The 24,998-nt window shown below is 41.2% G+C and overlaps 1 protein-coding gene across 4 annotated transcripts in view; it reads left to right on the top strand.

The window, feature by feature from the left end:
* Nucleotides 1-24,998, top strand: part of GRIK2 (glutamate ionotropic receptor kainate type subunit 2) — a 436,288-nt gene that overhangs the window by 145,119 nt on the left and 266,171 nt on the right. For all 4 annotated transcript variants that reach the window (XM_081904609.1, XM_081904608.1, XM_081904610.1 and 1 more), the window contains exons 3-4: nucleotides 19,616-19,792; nucleotides 22,934-23,191. In XM_081904609.1, coding sequence (XP_081760735.1) covers nucleotides 19,616-19,792; nucleotides 22,934-23,191 — 435 coding nt within the window. The remainder of the gene's footprint in view (nucleotides 1-19,615; nucleotides 19,793-22,933; nucleotides 23,192-24,998) is intronic.

Genomic DNA, 24,998 nt, shown 5'->3' with positions numbered 1-24,998 from the left:
GGACTTACTTCCCACTTCGTTGAACTGGTCATGTTGTTCAGATGCCTGATTGTCATCTTCCAAAGCAACTACTCTATTCCGAACTTAAAAATGGAAAGCATAATGCTGGTGGTCAACAAAAGAGTTTTAAAGACTCTCTCAAGGCAAATCTAAAAAAAACAATGTAGTAAAAACAGTGACAACTGGGACAGGCCTGCGAGCAGTCCAATTGGAGAACAGCCTTTACCAAAGGTGCCATGGACTTTGAAGACGCTCGAACTCAGGACGAAAGGGAGAAACATGCTAAGAGGAAAGCACGATTGGCAAACCCTCACCGTGAACAGCTCCCACCTGGAAACCTATGTCCCCACTGTGGAGGGATGTATGGTTCCAGAATTGGTCTCCACAGTCACTTATGGACTCACTGTTAAGATTGTGTTCATGGAAGACAATTTTACTCAGCTACAAGTGATCGCCAAAGAAGACTTCCCACTCAAAAAAATTGAGCACTGAGTGTATGCTTCACACCTAGCATTGTAGGTAGTATAAGTAGGGGTGGAGAAATTTTTCAATTTCAGTTTGTTTCTCATTTTTCTGAGCTTAAATTCTGTTCTCCACATTTCCACAGTGATCTGTTTCTTGTTTCTTTAAGTCCTTAAGAAACAATATTATATATATTCACAAATGCATTTGCTTGCCTTTATGACCAATATCCACATTTTTTTTGTATTCAGTTTTGACCTATAAGCATTTTTCCACATTATTTTCACAAATGTATACAATTTTAAGTCCACTTTCCAATAACATATGGTGTTTTGGAACATATCATTTGGTTGGAGAACTGCATTGCATCTTTTGGAGAAGTGGGAATTTTGTAGGCTAGTTGTGTTTTAGTTTGTGTATGGGTTCAAAAGGTGTAAATTACGTAACTTCTTATTGAAATGGAAACAATTTTTTTTAAGCCAATCCCTGGAAATTGGTATTGCTAGGATATTATTCCACTTAACCTGAAAACAATTTTAGCTTCCTTATTTGCTTGACCATTACAAAATAAACCTTTAGCATTTCCACTGGTGCCACTGTGTATTTTTGTAGAGTACTTTGGTTGTCAAATGGCTTGGCTCCTGAACAAATCTGCTCCCGAACGCCGCAAACCCGGAAGTAAGTGTTCCGGCTTGTAAACGTTTTTTGGAAGCCAAACTTCTGACGTGGCTTCTGCTTGACTGCAGGGAACTCTTGCAGCCAATCAGAACCCACATCTTGGTTTTTGAACTGTTTCGGGAGTCGAACGGACTCCCGGAATGGATTAAGTTCGGCAACCAAGGTACCACTGTACTTGCTGTGGCTGAGACCTTGCTGAGAACCCTGTAGTCAAAAGCAAGCCTTCCTACATATTCTGTTTTAACAGCTCATCAATGATGATGAGAACTAGATGAGGTGAACCATAATTCTCCAAGAAAGAGCACAGCCTCCTTCGTACCTGGACATGGTTTACATGGTCGTTATGAGGTGAAGCAGCTGATATCCAAAACCCATCAATGTTGAAAGTTTCACCCCTCCAAAAAAACCAAGATAGATTGCCAAGTAGGAAACTAGTTCTGATTACATTTGCCATTAACAGGTCCAGAATGTTAGATGTACCATGGATAATTGATTTTGGATATCCATGTGCCACTTTTTCAGTTCCACCATTCTGTCCGCCAGCTGTTCTCTTTAAGACCAAAAAGATGAAGGGGAGAGGAAAAAAAAGGCTGGATCAACTCACAGCCTACTGCTGAATTTGCAAATTCCATTACCCTGCTGGCTTACAAGAAAAGACCTGGGAGGCAGAAGAGAGCAGATGTATAATGTGGATGTAAGCTCTTAGGTGACATGCAAAATTTAAACCGCAACCAAGGTGACTGGCTTGATTGAAACTTTGCTAGATTTCACAGTGCTCATAAGGGAAAGGGAGAGATAGATTCAGAACTGCATGATATATGAGGCTAATATTATTTATGTTTAGTAATATAGAGAAACTTAAAGCTTTTGTCAAGTACAATAGAAACAGGCATGTTTCTTGATTTATCTGTGCTGTGATGAGTTTTAATGATACTGTATTCTTCTGTCACTTATTTTGGCAGGGGTAGCCAAGGTGGGGGCCTCCAGATGTTGGGGACTAATCAGCCCCAGCCAATATGGGCAACAGTTGTACTCTAAACATCTGGAGGGCATCACACTGACTACACCTGATGCAGGCTAAGGTTTTAAGGAGCTGTCATTCATGGGCAAGAATGATAGTCAATGATGTATCCCACAGCTTTTACTTTTCAGTCTGTTGTTTGTAATTGTTTGGCATTCAATTGGGGTTTTTATAGCAGCATTTGGAGTGTTTTATTTCAGATTTCTGGACAACCCCCCTTGGGTGTGGGTGGGTGTGGAAGGGTGGGCTGTAAATTGAATAAACCAACTCCCATATTCCCTGGGGTGGTGTGGAGTGGGAAGACAATTCTGACTTTATTTCATGGGAAACTTGCAGCCAACCTTAATGCACAAAATGTCACACTTCATTGTTTCCAAAGCATGAGCAGCATATCAAGCAACCTGTCAATGCTTGTTCAGAGTATGCCTTTCCACAGCTCTGACTCATTTTAGTTTGGAATTGCATTATCGAGACACAAGGTTGGGGGTGAGTAGTAGTTGAAGAAATCAATATCCTGCATCAGAAAACCTGCTTTTCTTTCAAGGGTGGCTGCTAATAAGTATTGGCTTGTAACTTAAGATGACTTTGTTTAAATCTAATTTAAATTATCTCGATAACTATAAATACCACAAAGTAATCTCAACATCCTTGAAGCTAAGCCATTGATTTCGCCACTCTCAGGTTGTTGTGTGTTTTAAAAGAAAATTCTCTCTACTAAAGTTAGAAAAACCATCATTTTGCAGAATATATTGTAAGGTTCTTTTCATAGTAAGGCCAATACATTCTTTTTAATATATATATATGTGTGTGTGTGTGTGTGTGTGTGTGTGTTATAATTAGAACAACATTAAACATTATCTAATGTGCCATTATCAGAATAAAACAAATTTTATGTTCTTTCCACATTCCTCAGACCGACTTTTGTAATTTTCTGTCAAGGAAGCTGTGTTTTGTGACTAAGCAAATTTATGAATTTTAGAAATATGTAGAAAATTATAGCATATGGGTTTGGAGCAGGTAACCAGTGTAACGCGGAAGGAAAATCATAAGAAAAAGGGGGGGGGGAGGAAATACAGAAAAGGAATTATTTAATTATTTATATTTCTAAGATGCTTTTACCCTGGGGAACAACAATGTTGACTATAAGTTATATTTCATTGCTTGTGTTTTAATGCAGAAAGGAAACTCTGAGAGGAGCAGAAGCTGGACACCTGCATTTCTGCATTCTCACAGGTCCTGGTTTGACTTGGTTGGCATTGATGCAGATGTCATGCAAAAACTCCTTTTCCCAGCTGTTCCTCCCCACCAAACACAAAAATCATTCCCACCATACTGCAATCAGGTTTGAAAAAACACAATTAGGTTTCAAGCCTAATTTCAGCAGGCGGAGGATGTATGCCCATGGGCACTGTGTTGATTAATTCAGAATTGCACCAAATATACATGAGAGGCACGTTGTAGGCTTGTTTCCTTACTGCAAGTCCGTCAGTGTTTGATGGATTTTGATACATAGCTTTTATGCAACATTCCAAGCATGTTTATGCAACATTTCTCTGCCGTCCCCTTCTCCTTGTGCCCTCCATCTTTCCCAACATCAGACAAGAGTCTTCTCTTCTCATGAGGTGGCCAAAGTATTGGAGCTTCAGCTTCACGATCTGTCCTTCCAGTGAGTACTCAGGGCTGATTTGCTTCAGAATGGATAGGTTTGATCTTCTTGCAGTCCATTGGACTATCAAGAGTCTCCTCCACCACCATAATTCAAAAGCATCAATATATTTCAGAATGCCTTGTGTTAATTGCACAATAGTCTCGCACAGAATTCTGGGCCTAGCGGTGTCTGGATTCAAGATAGGGGCCTGCTAATAACATCAGACAAACTTCATATGGATTATGGACAAACTAGTTAATTTCAGTTTCTCTGTTGCTCTCCCTGCCCCAGTCTTAAATTCTTTTCTGATCAGTTTGCAATTTGAAGCTCTTTCCTCATGACCACGCTTTCTGAAAGGAAGAGGCAGGGCCACCCCCTAGGTTCACTTTTCCCTGGCCTCCGCCTCAAACCTAATGCTGTCGTGTTACAATCCTTCCATGAAATACATCAAGGGGTTTAAAGACTCCATTTTAAAATAAAAGTAATTTAATCCTTTGAGAAAACTGTCAATTTATAATTAAAAACTGGGGGGAAGCAGGAGTCAAAATGTGTGCTTCCTTGCTGTGAACAGACATTAAAATGTGCCTAATCTTATCTGCATTCTGGCAAAAATAGAGGAAAAGTAGAATAATGTTTTGGCATCTCTGAAAAGTACAAAATATAATTTAGTGTGTGACCTTTTCTTTCTTGATAAATTTTAATGACACATTTTTATCCAGTTTTCTGTCATCAAGAAATATTTACTGAAACATTTTGTCCATCAACTGAGTGTGAAATCCTCCAGATATTTGTGATAAGCCAGCCTTTTTTGAGGGAAAACATATGCATTTAACTACCATGCTCATGAAGTGGCAGTGACTGTGAGGCAAAGCCTTTCTTGCACTAGATAAATAATGTATTAGGCACGCTGTGTACTGAATAACGTTGTCAATCTTGAAATTGCAGTTTTATTTTACTTTGGCAAATGTTCAGTTATTGGACAGGGCAAAAGCATGAACCTTCTGTAATGAATAGCCCTGTGACTGTGAGTTGTCTTAACTATTTGTAATATTGAATTTTAAGTTGTTGTAACCCATGCTTGGGCCTGATAGTGAAGGGTGGGTAATACATTTGCTGCTGCTACTGCTACTACTACTACTACTAATAATAATAATATCAGTAAATTAGGATGATGGAAGTAGCCTTCTCAATTGAACTGTTTTGTCTTTGCTTGTGACTAGTTGCTGTTGAATCTCAAACAGCCCCAGATTCTGAATGTTCTAAGACATTGGGCAGTTTTACTCAGAGTAGACATACTGAAATTAATGAACACAACTATGTTAGGCCCATTAATTTCAGTGTGTCTACTTTGAGCAAAACCTAGCTGAATATCACCCATTGACTTTGTTGATTGATGTTGGACCACTTGTGATGACCAACCAGCCCTTGAAAATAATGCTGACTACTTATGGCTATTGAAATTCCATAAATATAGGAGAAGCGGAAGCTCTGCAAGTGTTGCTAACTAAAACTCAATTAGATTTTCCTGTTTAGTTTGTATTTCATCATTTAAATAGAAATATTTCTTGGGGAAAAGAAAAAGAAGACTGGTGGAGAATTGATGCTGTTTCAGCACACTTGGGTCTCTGTGTAACAGGTCAACAACAACAACAACAATTTATTATTTATACCCCACCCATCTGTGTTTCCCTACCTACTCTGGGCGGCTTCCATCAAAAGATTAAAAATACATTAAAACATCAGTGATTAAAAAACTTCCTTAAATAGGGCTGCCTTCAGATGTCTTCTAAACATCATAGATTAGCTGTTTATTTCTTTGACATCTGATGGGAGGGCGTTCCACAGGGCGGGTGCCACTACCAAGAAGACCCTCTGCCTGGTTCCCTGTAACTTCACTTCTCACAGGGAGGGAACCGCCAGAAGGCCCTTGGCACTGGACCACAGTGTCCGGGTTGAACAATGGGGGTTGAGACGATCTTTCAGGTATACTGGGCTGAGGCCATTTAGGGCTTTCAAGGTCAGCACCAACACTTTGAATTGTGCTCGGAAACGTACTGGGAGCCAATGTAGGTCTTTCAAGACCAGTGTTATGTGGTCTCGGCAGCCACTCCCAGTCCCCAGTTTAGCTGCCACATTCTGGATTAGTTGTAGTTTCCGGGTCGCCTTCAAAGGTAGCCCCACGTAGAGCTCATTGCAGTACTACAAGCAGGAGATAACTAGAGCATGCACCATTCTGGCAAGACAGTTTGCGGGCAGGTAGGGTCTCAGCCTGCGTACCCAATGGAGCTGGTAGACAGCTGCCCTGGACACAGAATTGACCTGCACCTCAATGGACAGCTGTGAATCCAAAATGACTCCCAGGCTGGGCACCTGCTCCTTCAGGGGCACAGTTGCCCCTGAAGGACCAGGGACTCCCCGACACCCACCCGCCCCCTGTCCCCCAAGAACAGTACTTCTGTCTTGTCAGGATTCAACCTCAATCCACTAGCTGCCATCTATCCTCCAACCGTCTCCAGGCACTCACACAGAACCTTCACCGCCTTCACTGTTTCCAATTTGAAAGAGAGGTAGAGGTCAAGTTCACAATGGAAGCTTTGTGCATGGTGGAAGGGATGGTGGCCTTGTATTACACTGCCATGCTAGTTTAGTACTTGGGTACCTAGTACTCAGAACTGCAGCTTTGTCTTTGTTTTCAAACAATCTGTGATGCTTCTTTAGAACTGCATGCCATCCACATAAATGCAAATGGTCAGGCTAATCCCCGTTTGAACAGATATTTTCTTTCATTAAGAATCTAATGGTTAAGATGGTTAGCAGCTGATATATAATTATTATGCAGTAATAACCACTAATATGATAATTAGGTTCTAATTACTGCTCCCCTTGGGGGAAAGTGGGAAAATCTGTTTTAGGGTGGAAAGTATAAATACGTATCTCTTGTGATTCATTTGCTTCTGAAGTCAAACATATTCTATGCATCCTGAAAGTGTTATAATGTGTGTTGGAGATGACATACAATTAAATAAACTTTTGAGCAGTTCTGAACCTTATCATTTCTTATCTGGGCACCTTCAGGAGACACAGGAATTGACTTGAAGGACAGAATAGGTTGAATAAGAGGGAAGCAAAAGGCATTTAGTAGCTTGGAAATGCTTTGATGCCTTAGGAAGAGCTGGAGGTAAGATCTTTATTTTTAAAAAATCAGATTATGGAGAGGCAGTACTAAACCAGAACAAAACCTAATTTGCTTTAGGATTTAAAAGGAACATCTCAGGTCTTGATGGAAATTTTTCTTTAGCATTGTTTTGATTGAGAGTCTTATTTTATGACTTCTAATGTGCAAATATTGAATAAACCTTATTTATTTATTGAAAAACATACTTTACTTTTCCAGCAGCTCAGGGAAGTTTAAAACACATTTTTGAACTAGCAACTTCCTTAGGAAACCGTGAGAAACTGTTAAAATCAATTATGCCATATTATTAAAAGGTAGTGGCATATGTGGTTTGTCAGTTTAGCCCTGCTAAAACCAGAAAGGCTGCATCCCATTAAATAGAAGAACTTTAGTTTGACTGGGTTTCCCAATGATGTGCTTTACAAAATTAGCTAGAATATAGAGCCACTGCTAAACACTGCCTCTTTATAACTGCAGGGCCAGTTCTGTCATTAGGCAGAGTGGGGCAAATGCCTCAGGCAACAGATCCCAGGGGGCGACAGCTGTCTGTCCATCACTCTAAGCTAGCTTGCTACTGTCCTCAGGTGTGCCCATCACCAGTGTTGAAGTAAGATTCAGCTGTCAGTCTGTTGGATCACGTCCTTTGCCTCAGGCAGCCAAATGTATTGGGCCACCCCTATATAAAAGAAACACACTCTTTTATTAGAGAATGATAGCTGGTTGTATATAAAATGGTATATAACAAAATGCTGACCCTTTGTTTTGTGTGCAGCACTTACTCTTTCCACCTGGTATTGTTATAGAAGAATGATACTCTACCCTGTGTCAGAAGAACACATTTTCCAAATGGGGGGAAAACAATTATACTATCCTTCTGCACGCCAGGGATCCAAGAAATGCTTTTATTATTCCAAAGAGTGATTGCTCATTAGATGTTACAGTGTTTGGAAGTTGTTTTCATTTAGGAAGAGAGATTGTTTTAATAAAAGAAAGATACCCAAGACTCAGCATAGCAGTTATTCTCTCTGTACATTGTGCACAGCAAATAAGAAAACAACAGTGTGCTCAAGCACATATTTTGACTTCTTAGGCACACTGCGTGTTATTTTTCTTCCTTGTTTAGGGAAAACACTCCCTTTGTTTCAGTGTAGAAGAGTGCTCAGTTTAGTGTCTCCAAACATATGGATAATTTTGTAATTGTTTGTGAGCCAATGTTGATGCCAATTAAAATGCACCACTTACTGCATCAGAATATTGATACAAAGCTGTCTTCAAAGTTGCACATTACAGCATCTTCCAGCACATTGTGTGCGTCCACAAAGCTGCCTTAATGAAGGCCAGATTATTTGTCCATTCTAGTCCAGCGTTGTGTGTTCTCCAGTGCCTTGAGCAGAGAAAGGACTTCTCCATCACCTGCTACCTGATCCTTTTAACTAGAGATATCTGTGGTTGACCCTGGGACTTCTTGTTCTCAAAACAGCATATGTTCCTCTCCTGAGCTATCCTTGCTGTAAGGACATCAAGCAAGAATCAAGGTGGAAATGAGAAGGTTGTTGCAGTCACAGTTGCTAGAAATTCAAAAATTACACTTAGAAGAAGGTAAAAAAGGTTAATCCATGAATAGGTTCCTTGGCATCAGAGTCTACAACATCAAGCTTCTATACACCTCAGTCCTAGAATACATACCTGGAAGGAAGAGGTATTCTTTAGGAATCATGGTTATGGGGCAACTTTTGTGGTTAAGGAATCAGGAAGGAAATATGGGATTGTGCATTCCGTTTGACATGAATCCCCTCTCCCTTCTGTTATAAATGTTACATTGGCAATTACCTTACATTATAATGGAAAGTGAGGTGGGGTAATGCATTCTGGACTGGAGATGGAGGGAGTGCATCATCCATTATCTAGTATCTGATAAAGTCCTTGTTAACTAGGAGTTTGGAAATCAACTTCAACTCCAGTCTTATTTCTTTATAAAACAAACAGAACACAACACACTTCACCTCTGCAGAGTTCTCAAGGCACCTTACAGAAGCTAATACAGTTAAAAACAATGCAAAAGTATTAAGATGAGATGATGATGGAAAAAAAACCATGGTTATTACAACACATGTAAGGGAATTAATATGTGAGTAACCAGGTGCTTTGGAAGAGGATTCTCCTAGTTTCATTAAATTGAAATTAAATAATAGTTTCCCAGTTGTGAAAGGAAATCTGTAGATGAAAGAAACCACAAAAGAAGAGTTGAAACCAGCACTCAAGGGGAACACACACTCCCTGCAAGGGATTTTGGATCTCTTTCGTTTAGGAAAACATGACAAGTGATGGGGCATGAAAGAGGTTCTTAAATTTATGAGTGGTGTTGGAAGAGTAGATAAGGGAGATTTATTCCCCTGCCTCTTATAATATGAGACTTCAGAGTTGCTCAATGCAATTGATTGGCAATAGATTAGAGGCAGACAAAAGACCGTACTTGTTCTCATAGCTCAGGAATGGGGAACTTGTGGCCCTCCAGAAGTTGTTGCACTACAACTCTCATCCTGTCTGACTATTTGCCATGCCAGCTGGGACTGATGGGAACTGAAGATCAACATCATATGTAGGACCACTGGTTACCCACAACTGACTAACACAGTGTTGATTTAGGTAGGTATCTGAAGAATACCTACCTAATGCACACGAAAGCATGCACACGAAAGCTCATTACCAAGAACAAACTTAGTTGGTATCTAAGGTGCTACTGGACAATTTTTTTATTTTATTTTATATATTTCTATAGAGTTGATTTATTGAATTGATTAATGATCACCAATGTAGGTGAGGACTATGTAAATTCATAGAGGTTAGGTCTATTGTTGGCTCTTAGCTATGGTGGCTGAATGGAGCCTCAAGTTTGCTACTGTCAGGATGCTCTCAGTGGCTCCCGGCTGGTTGCCCAGGAAAGTATGAAGACAAGAAAAAGTTTATTCCTGTCCTTTTTTATTTCAATCTTTACAGAGAGAGGTTATAGAACCCAGTCTCCTGGATAATGGCATTTTCCCGAGTGAATCTCCACCCCCGTCTCTCCCACTTCCTCATTTGTTACTTCTACGGGTGCTGCTATGTGCCCTCCATCTTTGAGCTATTTGCTCTCCTACTTTTAAGGCTTGCTGCGTTCTGGGAGATGGAGGGTCTGGAATGCTTTCTAATGACAACGTGGCAGCCAACTGCTGCTCCAGCTCTGCCTGCTCCGCCTCTCCCATTATTTCCCAACTTTTCCCCTCATCTGCCTCTGAGCTGTGACCTCCCGCAAACCCCTGTTGTAAATCTATACTGTTTTCCTCTTTCTCCTCCATGGAAGGGTCAGGATGGGGAGGGGGTCACCACCATTTCTCCTCTGCCCAGTCCCTGACAGCTACTGAACACTAGTTTAGAGTAAGAGAATAGCAGAAGGTGACGCTTTCACTTACAGCTTTTGGGATTCCTGGTATGATCCTTACACACTCTTTAAAGGGCCCAGCTCACCCTCTATATTTTTAGCAGGTCCATGTTATAGAATAGGGGTCAGCAACCTTTTTCAGCTGAGGGCCGGTCCACCATCCCTCAGACCATGTGGGGGGCTGGAATGTATTTGGGGGTGGGGGTAATGAATGCATTCCTATGCCCCACAAATAACCCAGAGATGCATTTTAAATAAAAGGACACATTCTACTCATGTAAAAACACGCTGATTCCCATGACCATCTGCGGGCCAGATTGAGAAGGTGATTGGGCCGCATCCGGCCTCTGGGCCTTAGGTTGCCTACCCCTGTTATAGAACAACCCACTAAAGTTCATTGTGGGTACACTCAGCAGGGAGCCATGCTTTATAACCATAATGCACAGAGTTTTCACCCAGAACTCAGTTTTGGCACCTCTGGTGGGTGCCATTGCCATTATATGAGAACAAGGGAGGCATTCATGGTGAGTCCTGGCACCTCTTTTTCTAGAAAAATAGCACTGATAATGCATATGCTATTTTAAAAATGTAGGTAGCAACTTCTGGCACTAGCATTTTAACAGGAATGCACTATGGGTCTATAAAGTTGCTGAAACAGTAATGTCTGAAGCCACCCTGAATGTATAAACTGAAAGCCATTTGTCTGCCCATATGTTCACATGTCCACCTTTAAGCGTTCAGTAGTATACACCCTTGCACAGAGATATTTGCTTTGAATGATGGTCCTGTTTGTCTTTTAAGTGTGGGATAATATTACTCCCATTTGCATGAATGTAAATACCACTCTGTGACTGCATAACAAAAAGCCTCATTAGCATTAGGGAATCCTCCATGGGCCTGGAAATGGATACTTAGAGAAATGGTCTATCAAGGAAAACATAACCAGCTACCCCTTTGCAAGCATATCAAAAACCATTATGGCCTGAAAAGAAAAGATTGCCAAGCTAAGTGGTTCAGCAGAGCCTGCTTTGAAATTCACTCTTTACCACTGATGGGGAAAAATGCTGTGCTGACAGAGAAGTCTGAATCTTAAGGGCTCCCCAAAGGATCATAATGGACTGGTAATCAAAATCCTGTTTTCTGTGTAAGCATTAATGGCTCAGGCTAACCAACATCTGCAGCAAGTGCTTAGAAGTACCATAGACAGGTAGCAGTAAATGTTGTGTTTGTTTCTGTACGATGACTTGTCTGTCGATTGTCCTGATTATTCTGTTTTGGTTAAAAAAAGAAAGGGAAAAAAAGAACCCAAATAACAGGTGATACAGAGAGTTATGTTTTCCAGAAGCAGACTTTACAGAATCATGTAAAAAGAGCTGCCACACAAACCTTGAAAAACTGAGAGTTGGGTTCCTTATGCACTATATGAGCCATAGGGACTCTTTAGAACTCAGTTTTAAATTCCAGGGATTCACAAGATGGCGAACAAATAGAAAATCACTGCAAAACTTTAAAAATGCCAAAAAATAAAACAAGCAACATCAGAAGCTACCGTATTTTTTGCTCTATAAGACTCACTTTTTCCCTCCTAAAAAGTAAGGGGAAATGTGTGTGCGTCTTATGGAGCGAATGCAGGCTGCGCAGCTATCCCAGAAGCCAGAACAGCAAGAGGGATTGCTGCTTTCACTGCGCAGCGATCCCTCTTGCTGTTCTGGCTTCTGAGATTCAGAATATGTTTTTTTCTTGTTTTCCTCCTCCAAAAACTAGGTGCGTCTTGTGGTCTGCTGCGTCTTATAGAGCGAAAAATACGGTAATTATGTAGCAGAAGCTCAAAATCATATTAATATCTAGTATGCTGAACTGAACTGTTGACAGATTCAGGTGGGTAGCCGTGTTGGTCTGACACAGTCAAAATATATAAAAAGTTGTCCAGTAGCACCTTAGAGACCAACTAAGTTTGCTCTTGGTATAAGCTTTCATGTGCATGCACACTTCTTCAGATACTGTTGAACTGTTGACAATGACAGCGCTATTTTTCTAGAAAAAGAGGTTCTGGAACTCACCATGAACATCTCCCTTGTTCTCTTAGAAAGGCAATGGTGCCCACCTGAGATATGACAGAACTGAGTTCTGGCGAGTTCTGGTTGAAGAAAAGCTCAGCTTATAGAGAAAATACAGCATACACTGTCTGTGCTTATTCACATGTTATACTGAACATAAGTAGAAACTGTATCTGCACATGTACAAGTGTCTGTGTGAAAGACTACACTCTTGCTAAATTGTACAGCTTAACTATTGTGATCATAGATTTTACACTCATTGAATGTGAAAACACACACACCTCTTATGTGAAAAAGTGGTGCCATTGAATACTGTACTGTATTGTAAAGCATGGATGGGGTGGAGAGAAAAAAAATGTTTGTGTGTGTATATATCTATCTATCAGTGGCTGTCATTCAGAAAAGCAGGCACTAAACATGTCATCCAGCAAGCTGTGCTGTGTAAAGTGAAAGACCAGAAAGAAGATGTTTGGGGTAATCCTACTTTACATAATGTAAATGAGCTTGTTGATTGTTTGTGGTCATGGGCCATTAATATCCTAGCAGAAGGAAACGATGAATGGTAAAAGCAAAACTGAAAATCTGCAATACTGTTTTATTATCCTTACTGCCGTACTCCCATCAGTGTGTGTTAATTTTCCACTTTTTAAAAAAATCTTCAAACCATATATATTAGTCTTGTTTAGATTATGAGTAATTCTTAGAAATGTTTATTGCAGTTTGCCCCAAGGTCCCGCTATATTGCTCAGAGCATGCACAGGAACTCTTAATGTGGTGAAAGCCATATTTCTTTTAAAATTATGGTAGCAATATATTTACACTTGCTCAGTGGAAGAGTGTAGGTTTTTTTCCATTTCAGTACTGGACTTTAGCAGATAAAAATATACAGAAAAATCTAAGTATGCTGAGTATTTTTCATTAACTTTTTCAAAAAGAAAGAATTGAACAAGTAGTTGAGTCAGACGCTTCCATATTTTTTTAGTAGGGTTGGTTGTTTTGTCTTGAAAGGGTTCTGGTAAATAAAGTTTTTAAAATTATTTTTGTGTACCATGCCAACCATGGTGGCTGGTGTCCATTGAGACTGGTAGGGGAGAAGTCAGGGAGACTGCCAGTAGGTGGCGGCAGAGCCAATGCTGGGCAGAGCCAACTCATTCTAGTTTTGCCCCCATCCTACCCTGCAAACATTTACAAGGAAAACAGTGGGACTGAGGAGGAAGCTGGTAGTCACTTCCATCCTTTCGACTGATTATAATTTAGAAGACAGGCAAGTGTGAGCTGGTTGAGGGTAGACGAAGGCTGGTGGGACAGTGCCCCCCATTCACCCTAGTAGAGCAGCCCCACTGCAAGCTGACTGCTTTTCCTTTGGTGCATATGACTCTGCAGAACTCAATTGATTTTGTCTCTCTGGTCTCTTTCTGAATCAAGATAGGATTTAATTATGTACATATAATCAGTGTATCTGAGAAAATATTTGCATACCAATCACTTCCGGACAGTAAATAAAGATAGATGGTGGGGGTGGAAATGGCTCTGTTATATAAATCCCTGTTTAAACCCCTTTTTAATGAATTTAGAAATTTGTTCCTCTAAAGTTTCACAATATGTTTAAACAGGACCATTCTTTTCACCACAGATAACCTGAACTTGTTTTCAGATACTGTGACAAGTATTGGATGTTTAACCCTACACAAGTGAGGTCCTGTTTTAGATTCATTAGGTTGAATCCCAACTGAAACATGCTTAGATTAGACCCACTGAAATAGACTTGACTATTTTAATTCACGTTTAACTGAGATCCCATTTATTTCATTGGTTCTCCTTGAAATATGATCAGGTCTGTAGGCAACCTACTGAATTAGCATGATTTATGATCTTCCAATCCATCTGGTTCATAATTACGTTGTAATGTGACATGATGTGCACGTTCCATTGCATATTGAAAGTTCATTTCTCAAAGGTTAGATAGAATCCTTCAGCCATTTCAGTGAGATGCCATTAGGAACCCAGGAGTTATACATTAGCATTTGTATCAGGTTATTTTAGCCATCTTTATCATGCCTGGCATCATTTGGAATTCATTTGAGTGTGACTGTTCAAGTGGTCAGTGGCAGCTTTCAGGTTTTATGTGAAACATCTATTTCATGTTCCCCATCTGCTAGAGAGGGCAGAATGAGGAAGCGGTCAGAATGTGGTATGCATTTCTGATGTGCTTTTGCATAGGCACTAGGTAGCCCTGAAATACGTGTTTCAATGGTGCACTAGGAAATCCATTTGCCCTTTAAATCAGCACCCTATTAGTATCTCAAGAAGATAAGAATGGTATGAAAGTCAGTGACGAAGGATTATCTCATGTCTGCCTCTGTACTACCATTCATAAAACACTTCAGTCTGTCTTGCTAAACTTTCCCATGAACACATCTGCTTTAGATATGGCAGTGCCAAGACAACAGCTTGTGCTACCTCATGTAAAGTAATAGCCTGTCATCAAGAGGGCAAACTAATTCCCATTTATGGTTACTGTATGTTTACTGTGAAATTGCAGGTAGCCAGAGATGATATAATGGGCTCAGAAGATCCATAAAATACTATATGGTAGTTTTGTGAGCAGCACTTACTCATTTCAGTAGGGCATCAGCTTCCCAGCTGATTGGGTCCTGTGTCTACCATAAAACTTATGGTGATTGTGGTCGCATGGACTGCAGCCTACACTACGTCAAGAAGGATAGATCAGCAAATAAGCTAATCCAACCACTTCTACTCTGTGCCTGCCACCAAGTAAATGAGTTATATTCAACACTGGACCAGATTTCAACTTGAAAAGAGGACTTATCCTTCATCTCTGCTCCCTTGCTGCCCACAAAAATCTGCTCCAGAGAGTTGGAGCCAAGCCAAGAGGGTGCCCCAACAATGACTTAGAATGGAAGGCAAGAGGTAAACGCACACTGAATGTTGGCATCGCACAGGGTGCTGCTGAAAATTGAAAGCCCCAAGTCCACTGCTGCCTCCTGTAAACTGTTGGACATCTTGGTTGGAACACATCTGCTAAGAGAGGAAGACAACCACAAACAAAATAGAACACAACATGGCTGAAACAGTTCTTCACAGTGGTGTTCAGTTATTTTGATGTGATTTTCTTAGATAAATGAAACATAGGACCCCAACATCATAAGTAGTCAGGAGGTGGTATTCTTGCTTTCAGAAGAGCCTATTTCCATTAATATGGCACATATTTTATAAAGAATTTGGTCAGTGTTAAGGCATGTGTATTTTTTGGCATGAATTTGCAGATCTTTTGTCTAACAATTTCCAGCTTGATAAGAAACCTCTGACCACATCCCATATGCTGTTGTCCCTGGCTGCTTATTGTTAAATGCAAGGGTGGCACTGTGGTCTAAACCAGTGTTTCCCAACCTTGGGCCTCCAGCTGTTTTTGGACTACAACTCCCATCATCCCTAGCTAGCAAGACCAGTGGTCAGGGATGATGGGAATTGTAGTTCAAAAACAGCTGGAGGCCCAAGGTTGGGAAACACTGGTCTAAACCACTGAGGCTCTTGGGCTTGTAAATCAGAAGGTCAGTGGTTTGAATCGCTGCGACAAGGTGAGATCCTGTTGCTCATTCCCAGCTCCTGCCAACCTAGCAGTTTGAAAGCACACCAGTGCTAGTAGATAAATTGGTACTGCTGCAATGGGAAGGTAAACGGCACTCCATGCACTCTGGCTTCTGTCACGGTGTCCTGTTGCACCAGAAGTGGTTTAGTTATGCTGGCCACAGGACCCGGAAAGCTGTCCATGGACAAACACCAGCTCCCTCTTCCTGAAGTGAGATGAGCACCATTCCCCATAGTCACCTTTCTCTGGACTTAACTGCCCAGGAGTCCTTTACCTTTTAACTTTTATTGTTAAATGCAGCATACAGGGTTACCATGGTCCTTGAATGGTTTTGATTACAAATACAGTGTCGTGTATTAAGTTCCAAGCTTTGAATGCAAATAAGATAGTATTTCCATACGCCAGGAAAGTGAAATGCCCTGGTTTTCGGGTGTAAAAATGGTGGATTTTAAGTGGATTTTAAGCAGCTATTTTAGATTATTTGAGCCATGGCAGTTTTGGATAAAGGTCCTATTTCAGTCCCAAAGGATTCACTGGAAATCGGACAAGTCGCATTTCTGCCTCCTTCAAGCTGTGAGACAGAGATAGGCCAGGGTTTTGGCAGCTCTTCTACTTTAGAATTGCGAGATTTATTACTTTTCCCTCTCCTTGTTTATCTGAGAACATGTGTTGCATGCCTTACTTGGTTATTTATACTGCTGTCATGAATAGGCACAACAATGGTAGGGAAAGCAACTGACAAGTTTAGATCGACTAACAAGACTCATGACAGCCTTTTGGAAGGCAGGACCTGGTAGTATGGGGTAATTTAGTGCATCATAGATTCCCTCCTCCCCCTCCCATTTTGTAGGAAGGAAAATATTGCTACGGACATGGTGGTCAAGCCTTGTATCAGTTCTACTAATGCTTGTGACTCATGATTCTCTAAATCCAGCAACTAAGGGACAATTTATACAAACAGGAGCACAGAAGTAGCAATATATTCCATAGCAGGAAGAATGCTGTGTGTTTGTGATGGGCAGAAGTGTTGTGCAGAGCTTTTGATTAAGATGTAAAAAAACTGTGATGCTTTTCCAAGTGTACATTTCATGGGGAGTGGAATCCCATTAAATTTGCCTTTTTGTTGATATGAATCTATTGTCAGTTTGGATATAATATTCTATTTCATAACTCATCCAGTGTGCCTGGATTTATTTATTCTCAGTGTTATCATTGCCTCAACAAAAACCCCAAATACTCTTTTTAAAAGTCTTGATCATTTTTAACAAACATGCTTTTCCTCTCCTTGTCAGTTGGTATCTAGCAAAGGGAATAATTGCCCATGTTCTGCTGAAAAACTTTTTTTTTTTGAGACTGTTGAAATCAAAACAGAATCTATATTCAGGATGCAGTGCGATTTCAAATATCTTAGTAAATACCTTGGTAAAGCCCTGAGTATAGAGGAATGCTAATGAGACTAGAAATTCTTGAATATGTCTCTGTCCATTAACCTGCAGCATATTCATCTTCCTCTCATATTCTTATGTGTATTGGTCAATTATTCAGCTTCTCTGCCCCTTTTCTTGTTTAACACCACCTGACTGTTGTCTGGAGTGACCCATTTCTTCTCCCTTCTCTCTTTATAACTTTTGAGGTCCCTTTCATATTGTCCCATTATAGTCATTTGCAGAAAATTCTTTTCCTGCCCGCTCAGTTTGTATCTGCACATTTTAAATATCATGCTCTAATCATTGGATCTTTGTGAGATCTAACGAGGTACCATTTTAAACAGCAATTTCCTCACTTTCTTTCACAGTATGTGATTTTTTTTTGCTTTCATGTAATTTCACTATCCATTTCCCAAGGGGTAGGTTTTTATAGGTTTGGCAGTAGAAAAAACAAACATAAACACTCCTCTTTTCTGCTAGTGATGAGACAGGAGGCTGAAGCAAGGAGGCAGTTTGCTAAGCTAAACCTCTCTGGGGCTTTGATAATATACTAATTAGCAGAGTGATGAGGGACTTACAAAGTGCCCATTATTGCCTATATGCTTTGCTCTTTTTGTGTCATGTTGTTTCAACTTGTTTCTCATGTCCGAATTTCAGTCAGATGCTGTCCTATAAAGTGAGCCTTGACACCCGCTAGATACCTTGACACATGTAAGATCCCTATAAGAAAGAAAGAAATAAAGCAAATAAATATATACACAGGTTTCAAAGCCAGTGAAAATAGACAGGGTCCCAGTGCTGGGTTTATGTATAGGTTAAGTAGGCTGAAGCCTAGGACCTCTAAATCTAGGGGGCCTCGCCAGCCCGCCCGCTCCCCAGCGGGCAGTCTCCCCCTCCCAAAATTATTGGAAATCAGTTTTGTCACCTCTCCCCCCACAAACCCTGAGACAATGAGCCTTGCCACCTTTTATTCACAGTTGCATAAGCACTACACTACAGCATGGCCATCAACATATACGTTCAACCGCTGAAATATACACCCAATATGTAGCAATGGAGATTTATGTTACTGCTGTATGAATGAACACTGTGTTTTATGAATGGACCCTGTATTTTGTGAATTACCTAAGAAGCACCAATAGGGAGCTCTAGAATCTGACAGCTAACCAATTGGGTACTACCAAACAGCGATTCCTATTGCTGAAAGCAGGTAACCAGCAGGGAATGCTTCAGCTCAGCCTTTGCACTGTTGACTGAACACCCCCTGCTGTGCAGATAATGGAGAAGGCTCATAAATTGTATCCCTTCTGGCATCCTGGCTAACTCTATTATGCTGGTGTAAACCCTGGTGTACTAGGAGCCCAGAATAGCAGCAAATAAAATCCGCTCATACGTCTGCAACTGATAAGACTTGTCAACCAGTTCTTCTAAAGTCTTCCTAAAATATAAAGCTCTCTATTGGAGTCTCCAGGTACAGTACAAAGACCATAAGAAGGGAGAGCAGGGACCTTGAAATTCCCAACAGCTGTTAAGCAAGCAAGCAAGCACACAGGTCACCTTTGTCACAGTCAGGACACCTATGCCCTGGCCAGGCCTGTACCCAATCTTGTTTTTGTACAATTTTGTTTGTTCTCAGTAACCAAAATTATATTGTAATGAAGTGACAGCAGTAGTTTACTTGCTGAAATTAACAAATAAGAAAGCTTTAAAAATTCAAATTCTAGATTAAAATTGATTACTTATTTGAGAAGGGGATTGTAACAAACACTGGGGCCTAATTTGAATAGTAGACTGCCTGGTATGTGGTAGGCAGACCAGAGCACTTGTCAGGAGAGCTATGAGATTCAGGTGAGGATCAGATGCCTTGTCAATCCCAGCAGGTCTATAACAGGAAAACCTGCGGCTTGCCCACAGTTCATGATATACATGTGTATTTGGATTCTTTTTTGCATTGTGACCTAAGCATAACACCCCCCAAAAAAAACAACAACAACCAACCCCTTACAACCAGACTTCAGCAGGGCAATCTGTACATCACCTGTAAAATCTGTTGTTATGACTTGATGATCTTGGACATTTTAAGTAATATTTCCACCCTCTTGTCTCTTTATTTCTCCAGGGGGTATTTTTGAATGTGTGGAATCTGGCCCAACGGGAGCAATGGGAGCAGAAGAACTGGCCTTCAGATTTGCTGTGAACACAATCAATAGAAACAGAACTCTGTTGCCAAACACTACATTAACATACGATACTCAGAAGATAAATCTCTATGATAGTTTTGAAGCATCCAAAAAAGGTATGTTTCTAAGAGTTTTGGAGCAGGGATGGGAACCTTTCTTTTCCCCCCAGTCCCAAATGGCCTGTGAGCAACTTTCCGGGAGCTGTGCTGTGGATACCTGGTGAGCAAGACCTGAAGCAAAAGTGGGTAGAGTATTGTGATACTTACCTTTGCACAGTAAGCTACATCCTGGCCATGCAAACACAAGAGGTTTCTATGCACATACATACATATCTACTCACCCTTGTCCAGTCAAGAAAGGGGCACCATCAAAGTTCAACAGCACATTTCAGCCCAGAAAAAAGCACTCAAAAATAGAGAGGACCAGTGAGGGTTATGGTCTGGAGAGATGAGACATGGCTTGGTGGAGGGGCACGGTCTGGAGTGGGCCTGATAGAGAGGCCTAGAGGGCCACATTTAACCACAAGGCCTGATTTCCCTCCTGCTTTTAAAGGTTAGCCACTGGGTGCTTGGTTTCCCCATTCATTGGTTACATCACAGAAGCCAAGCCCACCTTAGTATGCTTCTTAACTGCAGCTCTGTGCACTTCTGTCATAGGTGCCATGGGGGTGTGAGGCCCCCTCAAATTTCCAAGGAGGGGGCTATTGCCTCCCAAATTCAGTGGTGGCTGTGCACACACCCCATGGTGTGCGCACATGGTGTGCTTACATTGTTCTTATGTTGTGCAGCCCTGGACCCCACACGCTTGTCTCTTATAAAAATTCATTGCTGGCACTGATCTCTAGAGCAGTGGTAAGGCAAAAGCCAAGAGTACAGACGTCTGTTAGTGAGAGTCCCATGCTGGGCTCCTCCTGGCCTGCATACACATACAACAAAGTAGAGCAAGGTACATTATCAATGACTGAAAGCCATGCCAACGAAAGTAATTATTTCTTCCATCTTCACAGCAATCTTGATTGCCTTTGATGCCCTTTATTGAGGAATGGGGACCTGAGGCAGGAAGACATTGACTTTTTTTGACTTGAAGGGGTTGTTGCCCCAGGTCTCCTTGGCACAATTCTCACACTTTGTCCACTCTCATAAGTATAGTTTGCATGGCTTCAAAACAGTACATCTTTGCCAGGCATTTCTATAAGATGGAAGAAGGTAGAAAGGAAAGGTGGATAGTTCAGATACCATGGTGCCTTTATTGTGACAGAAGTCTTAACAACCATATTGATGTTTTCAGCTGGGGCAGTAGCTCATGCTTAGTGACCAGGCAAATGCTCGTATCAAAAGTATTGTTATTTTAGACCTCAACTCAGTTAAATCACTCCACATACTTTGATTTCAGCTGGTATAGTGCTGTTGCAATAAGTTTTAATTTGGCTGTATATCAGACTGCCCATCAGCTGGATGCCTGGAATGGACTACAGATGGGAAATTAATTAGATTTTAAAAGCACCATACCGATGAAAAATCCCTGGGCAAGAGCAGAATTTGCTGAAGATGTCATTTGAACTAAGAATGCTGGAAATGCAATCAAAATTCTTGTTAATACTTTTTTTAAGATCACACTGTTAGCTTAGAATAGAATCATTGTAAGCCACATGCAGAAGAAATGTGCCTTTCATGGGGTTTCTTTAAAAGTCCACTGGGAGGGAACAATTTGCCAGCTATCACTGCTTGCTACAGGTTCCATCTCGTAGCATTTTATTACAGGTACAAAAGGTAGATGCATTAGTGAACAATACACTTCAAAAAAAGTTCATGCTTAGTAGTTACAACAGTGCGTGCCCATGCTTAGAAGCGGCAAACTTCATGGGGAAATTTGCATCCCATTGAAATCTGTGACAGACTTCCCACTGGTTTCTAATGGACCCAGATTGGATTGCATCCAATGACTTTTACAGAATTGTGCCTTATACTCAAACATCATAGAAGGATGTTCTGTATTGCACAGCATGAACTGCATAGAAAAGAGCACCGCACGCCTTATTTTTACTGTTTTGTATTGTACTGTTTACTTCAAATCCTTTCTACTATTACTGAAAGAGGCTAACCCTGCTACAGCATTTCAATGCTAAATTAATTTAAAAACAAAACAAAACTACCAGCCTTCTCCCTTTCACCAAAGACAGAATTATTATTTCTCTAGGAGGAAGCTCTATCTGGATATTTCTTCTAGATTATGGATATCATGTAGTTAGCAAGGAATTTAGGAGCAAATGTAGCATAAAGATACCCTCACTGAACTTGATTCTCCTTATCCAGAAAGGATGGACACATTAAAATGTGCGAAGAGCACATCAATAAAATGATCCCTCTGCAGCAATATTCAATGGCTTCAAATGTAGCCACAGTGATGGTGGATTCTCCTCCACAAGGTGAAAAGGAAATAATTGAAGCCAGATAGCAAATTCCTTAGCAATCCAAGGTGGACTCTTCTACCGCATCACTTTTCTCTTTGTGTGATACCTAGTGCAGGTTGAGATGCACTGAGCATTTGTAGCTTACATATCGTATTAACAAATACAGACAATAAATGCACAGAATGAGGAGTTGTGCTAATTGCAGTACCAGGGCATTGTCAAAAGCCCTGATTTTACATGTCAGGGAAATTATGCTCCAGGCAGATAAGCTTGTGCAAATGTGTAGAACTGGGTGGTGCTGGTTAGTCTTTATGGATGCGCAGGTGACTAGGTAAGACAATGCAAACAGCAGTTTGTGAACATGATGCCCCAAGGCTAAGGGTTAGCTAATAACAAGCTTGAGTGTTAGAAAGCTAATGTTGAAGCAAAGATGAGAGTTTGCAGTGTGGATCCTATAGTCCACAAAACTGATCATGCAAACGTTTGAAGCCAAGGGAACCAAAAATGCCAAAATCCAAGTGGATGTGCTGGCAAGGACACTAGATAGCCTCTAAGCTCCATGGACATCTGTTTTGATTGTAGTAAAATCCCTGCCTCCTTTTTAAGCCTCCCAGAGAGCCACAACAACAGGTGAACAGAGATCTGTTGACACTGACAGATCACAGTGTGCACTTCTCTAACTTAATACTTAAGCACATATTCTCAAAATGTAGTTAATTTGTACTTTGCCTGTAGAGAGAGACTTGCATCAACAGCAAGCCTGCTTGAGCAGATGACTGCCTGAAAAAACTATCGCTGTGTGTGTTATTCTCTGCACACTGTTAATCATACTTTCCTTTCCTTTCAGCTTGTGATCAGCTCTCTCTTGGAGTAGCAGCTATCTTTGGACCTTCACATAGTTCTTCGGCTAATGCAGTGCAATCTATCTGCAACGCTTTAGGGGTTCCACATATACAGACGCGCTGGAAGCATCAGGTTTCAGACAACAAAGACTCATTCTATGTCAGTCTTTATCCAGATTTCTCTTCACTCAGCCGCGCCATCCTTGACCTTGTGCAGTTCTTCAAGTGGAAAACTGTCACGGTTGTTTATGATGACAGCACAGGTAGGTATCACCGTAGGACATTATGTAGCTGTATTTGAGGGCATGCATAATGCGTCATGTTCCTCTAAACAAGCAAATAAGATGTGATTGTGAGATTTTGTTGCGGAACAATAGAAAATAAAATGCACAGATTTATCCTACCTACAACTCCTTCATTATGCATCACTTTTTCTATATATTTGATTTATAATGAAATGAAAAAGGGAGAGAAGGATTTCAGATCACCGCATTAAAAGCTAGAGGTTTATTCAATTATTTGTCTAGGCATCTCAAGTCAAGGAAAACATCTGAAAATTTCATGAGGACAAACTCCTTTTTCCAGGAGCGCCAACTTATAAAAAATATTGGGGGGGGGAGCGGGGGCCCATACCGACTTATAAAAAATATTGGGGGGGCCCAAGACCTCCAAACCGCTGCTGCTGGGGGAACGAAAGGGGCGAGCCCCAGGCTGCCCCGACCTTAAGTGAACCTGTAAGGGCCCGCCCTTCGCGGCAGCCGATTGGCTGCCGCCGTGGGCGGTGAATATTAATGAGCTAGGGGGAATCCCCGCTTCTCCCGCGAGATTGTTGATGGGTCGAGAGCCCGCAACCCCACCCCCTCTCTAGATCGGGAGTGGCTTTGTTTTAACTCATTACTGAATGTATTTTAAAAGGTAACTATCGTCAAACAAGGAAAATAAAAAATACCAACATAATTTTGTGATTTTACAAAGCATAATATAACTAATAATTTTCTTAAATTATTGGGGGGCGGAGCCCCCCCAAATGAATTTTTGAGGGGGCTCGGGGCCCCTCAGGCCCAATGGAGTCGGCGCCTATGCCTTTTTCCTGTTCCAGCTAGAAAACAGATCGGGAAAGATTGTCTGTTTTATGTATGGGTGTCTTTATTAAACAGAGGACTCCGGGGCCCCTGCTGTTTACATTTTGTAGAAAGATTTGCAATTGTAAACCTGCAATTTGTTTTCATAAAGACTGCAAGCAAACCAGAGGTGTTCATCTGTAACATTTGGGGGGGAAACAAACCCAAAAGGGTGCAGGTTTTTGCATATACATCAGGAGCTCCTGTGTTAAGAAGCATTGGCCACAAAGTTGGGATCAGCTCTGTGTGCTGAATGTATATATGCAGTTGTCCCTGTCCTTACTGAAGTTTGCTAAGAAACTTCATATGCAAAGGGAGTTTTGAACACTATACATCTTTCAGGGTTCACTGAGATGGGCAGTTGGTGGGGAGGGTCAGTTCCACACACCTGGCCTCCCAGCAGCAGTGTCACTCCAGCTTACTGGAAGGAAGAGGGGTGAAGCAGTGGGGACCCTGGCACTGTTTGGGTGCACTAGTAGGAGTGCTGGATTAGCTGTACCAGTGCATCCACACTGTTCTGGCCTCTCCTCCCTCCTTCTCTCCAGGTAAGTGACAGTGATGCTGTTGCCAGGAGGCCAGGTGTTCAGCAATGCCCTCCCTGCTGGGTGCTCCTGCACCAAGTTATATCTGGTGATGTAAATATGAGTACATAAGTCTTATTTTATTTTGGTTAGGTGTGTTTGTTTCTCCAGATCTGTAGAGTTCTAGCCACAGAAAAATGGGAAGGGCTGTGGTTCAGAGGTAAAGCACATTCTTATTGTGATTCCCCTACCAAGTACAGTGAATGGCTACTTGATGGAGGATGTTTCCAGTAGTGGCACCCTGGCTGTAGAATGCTCTCCCAGAGAATCCCACCTGATGCCTACCTTGATAACCTACCTTGACTCAATAGAAAGCAGCTTCCTGTGTTCCATACAGCACACTATTCATTTGCTCCTCTGAAGGCAAT

Source organism: Podarcis melisellensis (assembly GCF_964234715.1).
Source record: "Podarcis melisellensis genome assembly, chromosome: 3".
Classification (NCBI taxonomy): Eukaryota; Metazoa; Chordata; class Lepidosauria; order Squamata; family Lacertidae; genus Podarcis; species Podarcis melisellensis.
The sequence above is the reverse complement of the archived record's forward strand: the minus strand, read 5'-3'. Positions and strand labels throughout refer to the sequence as shown.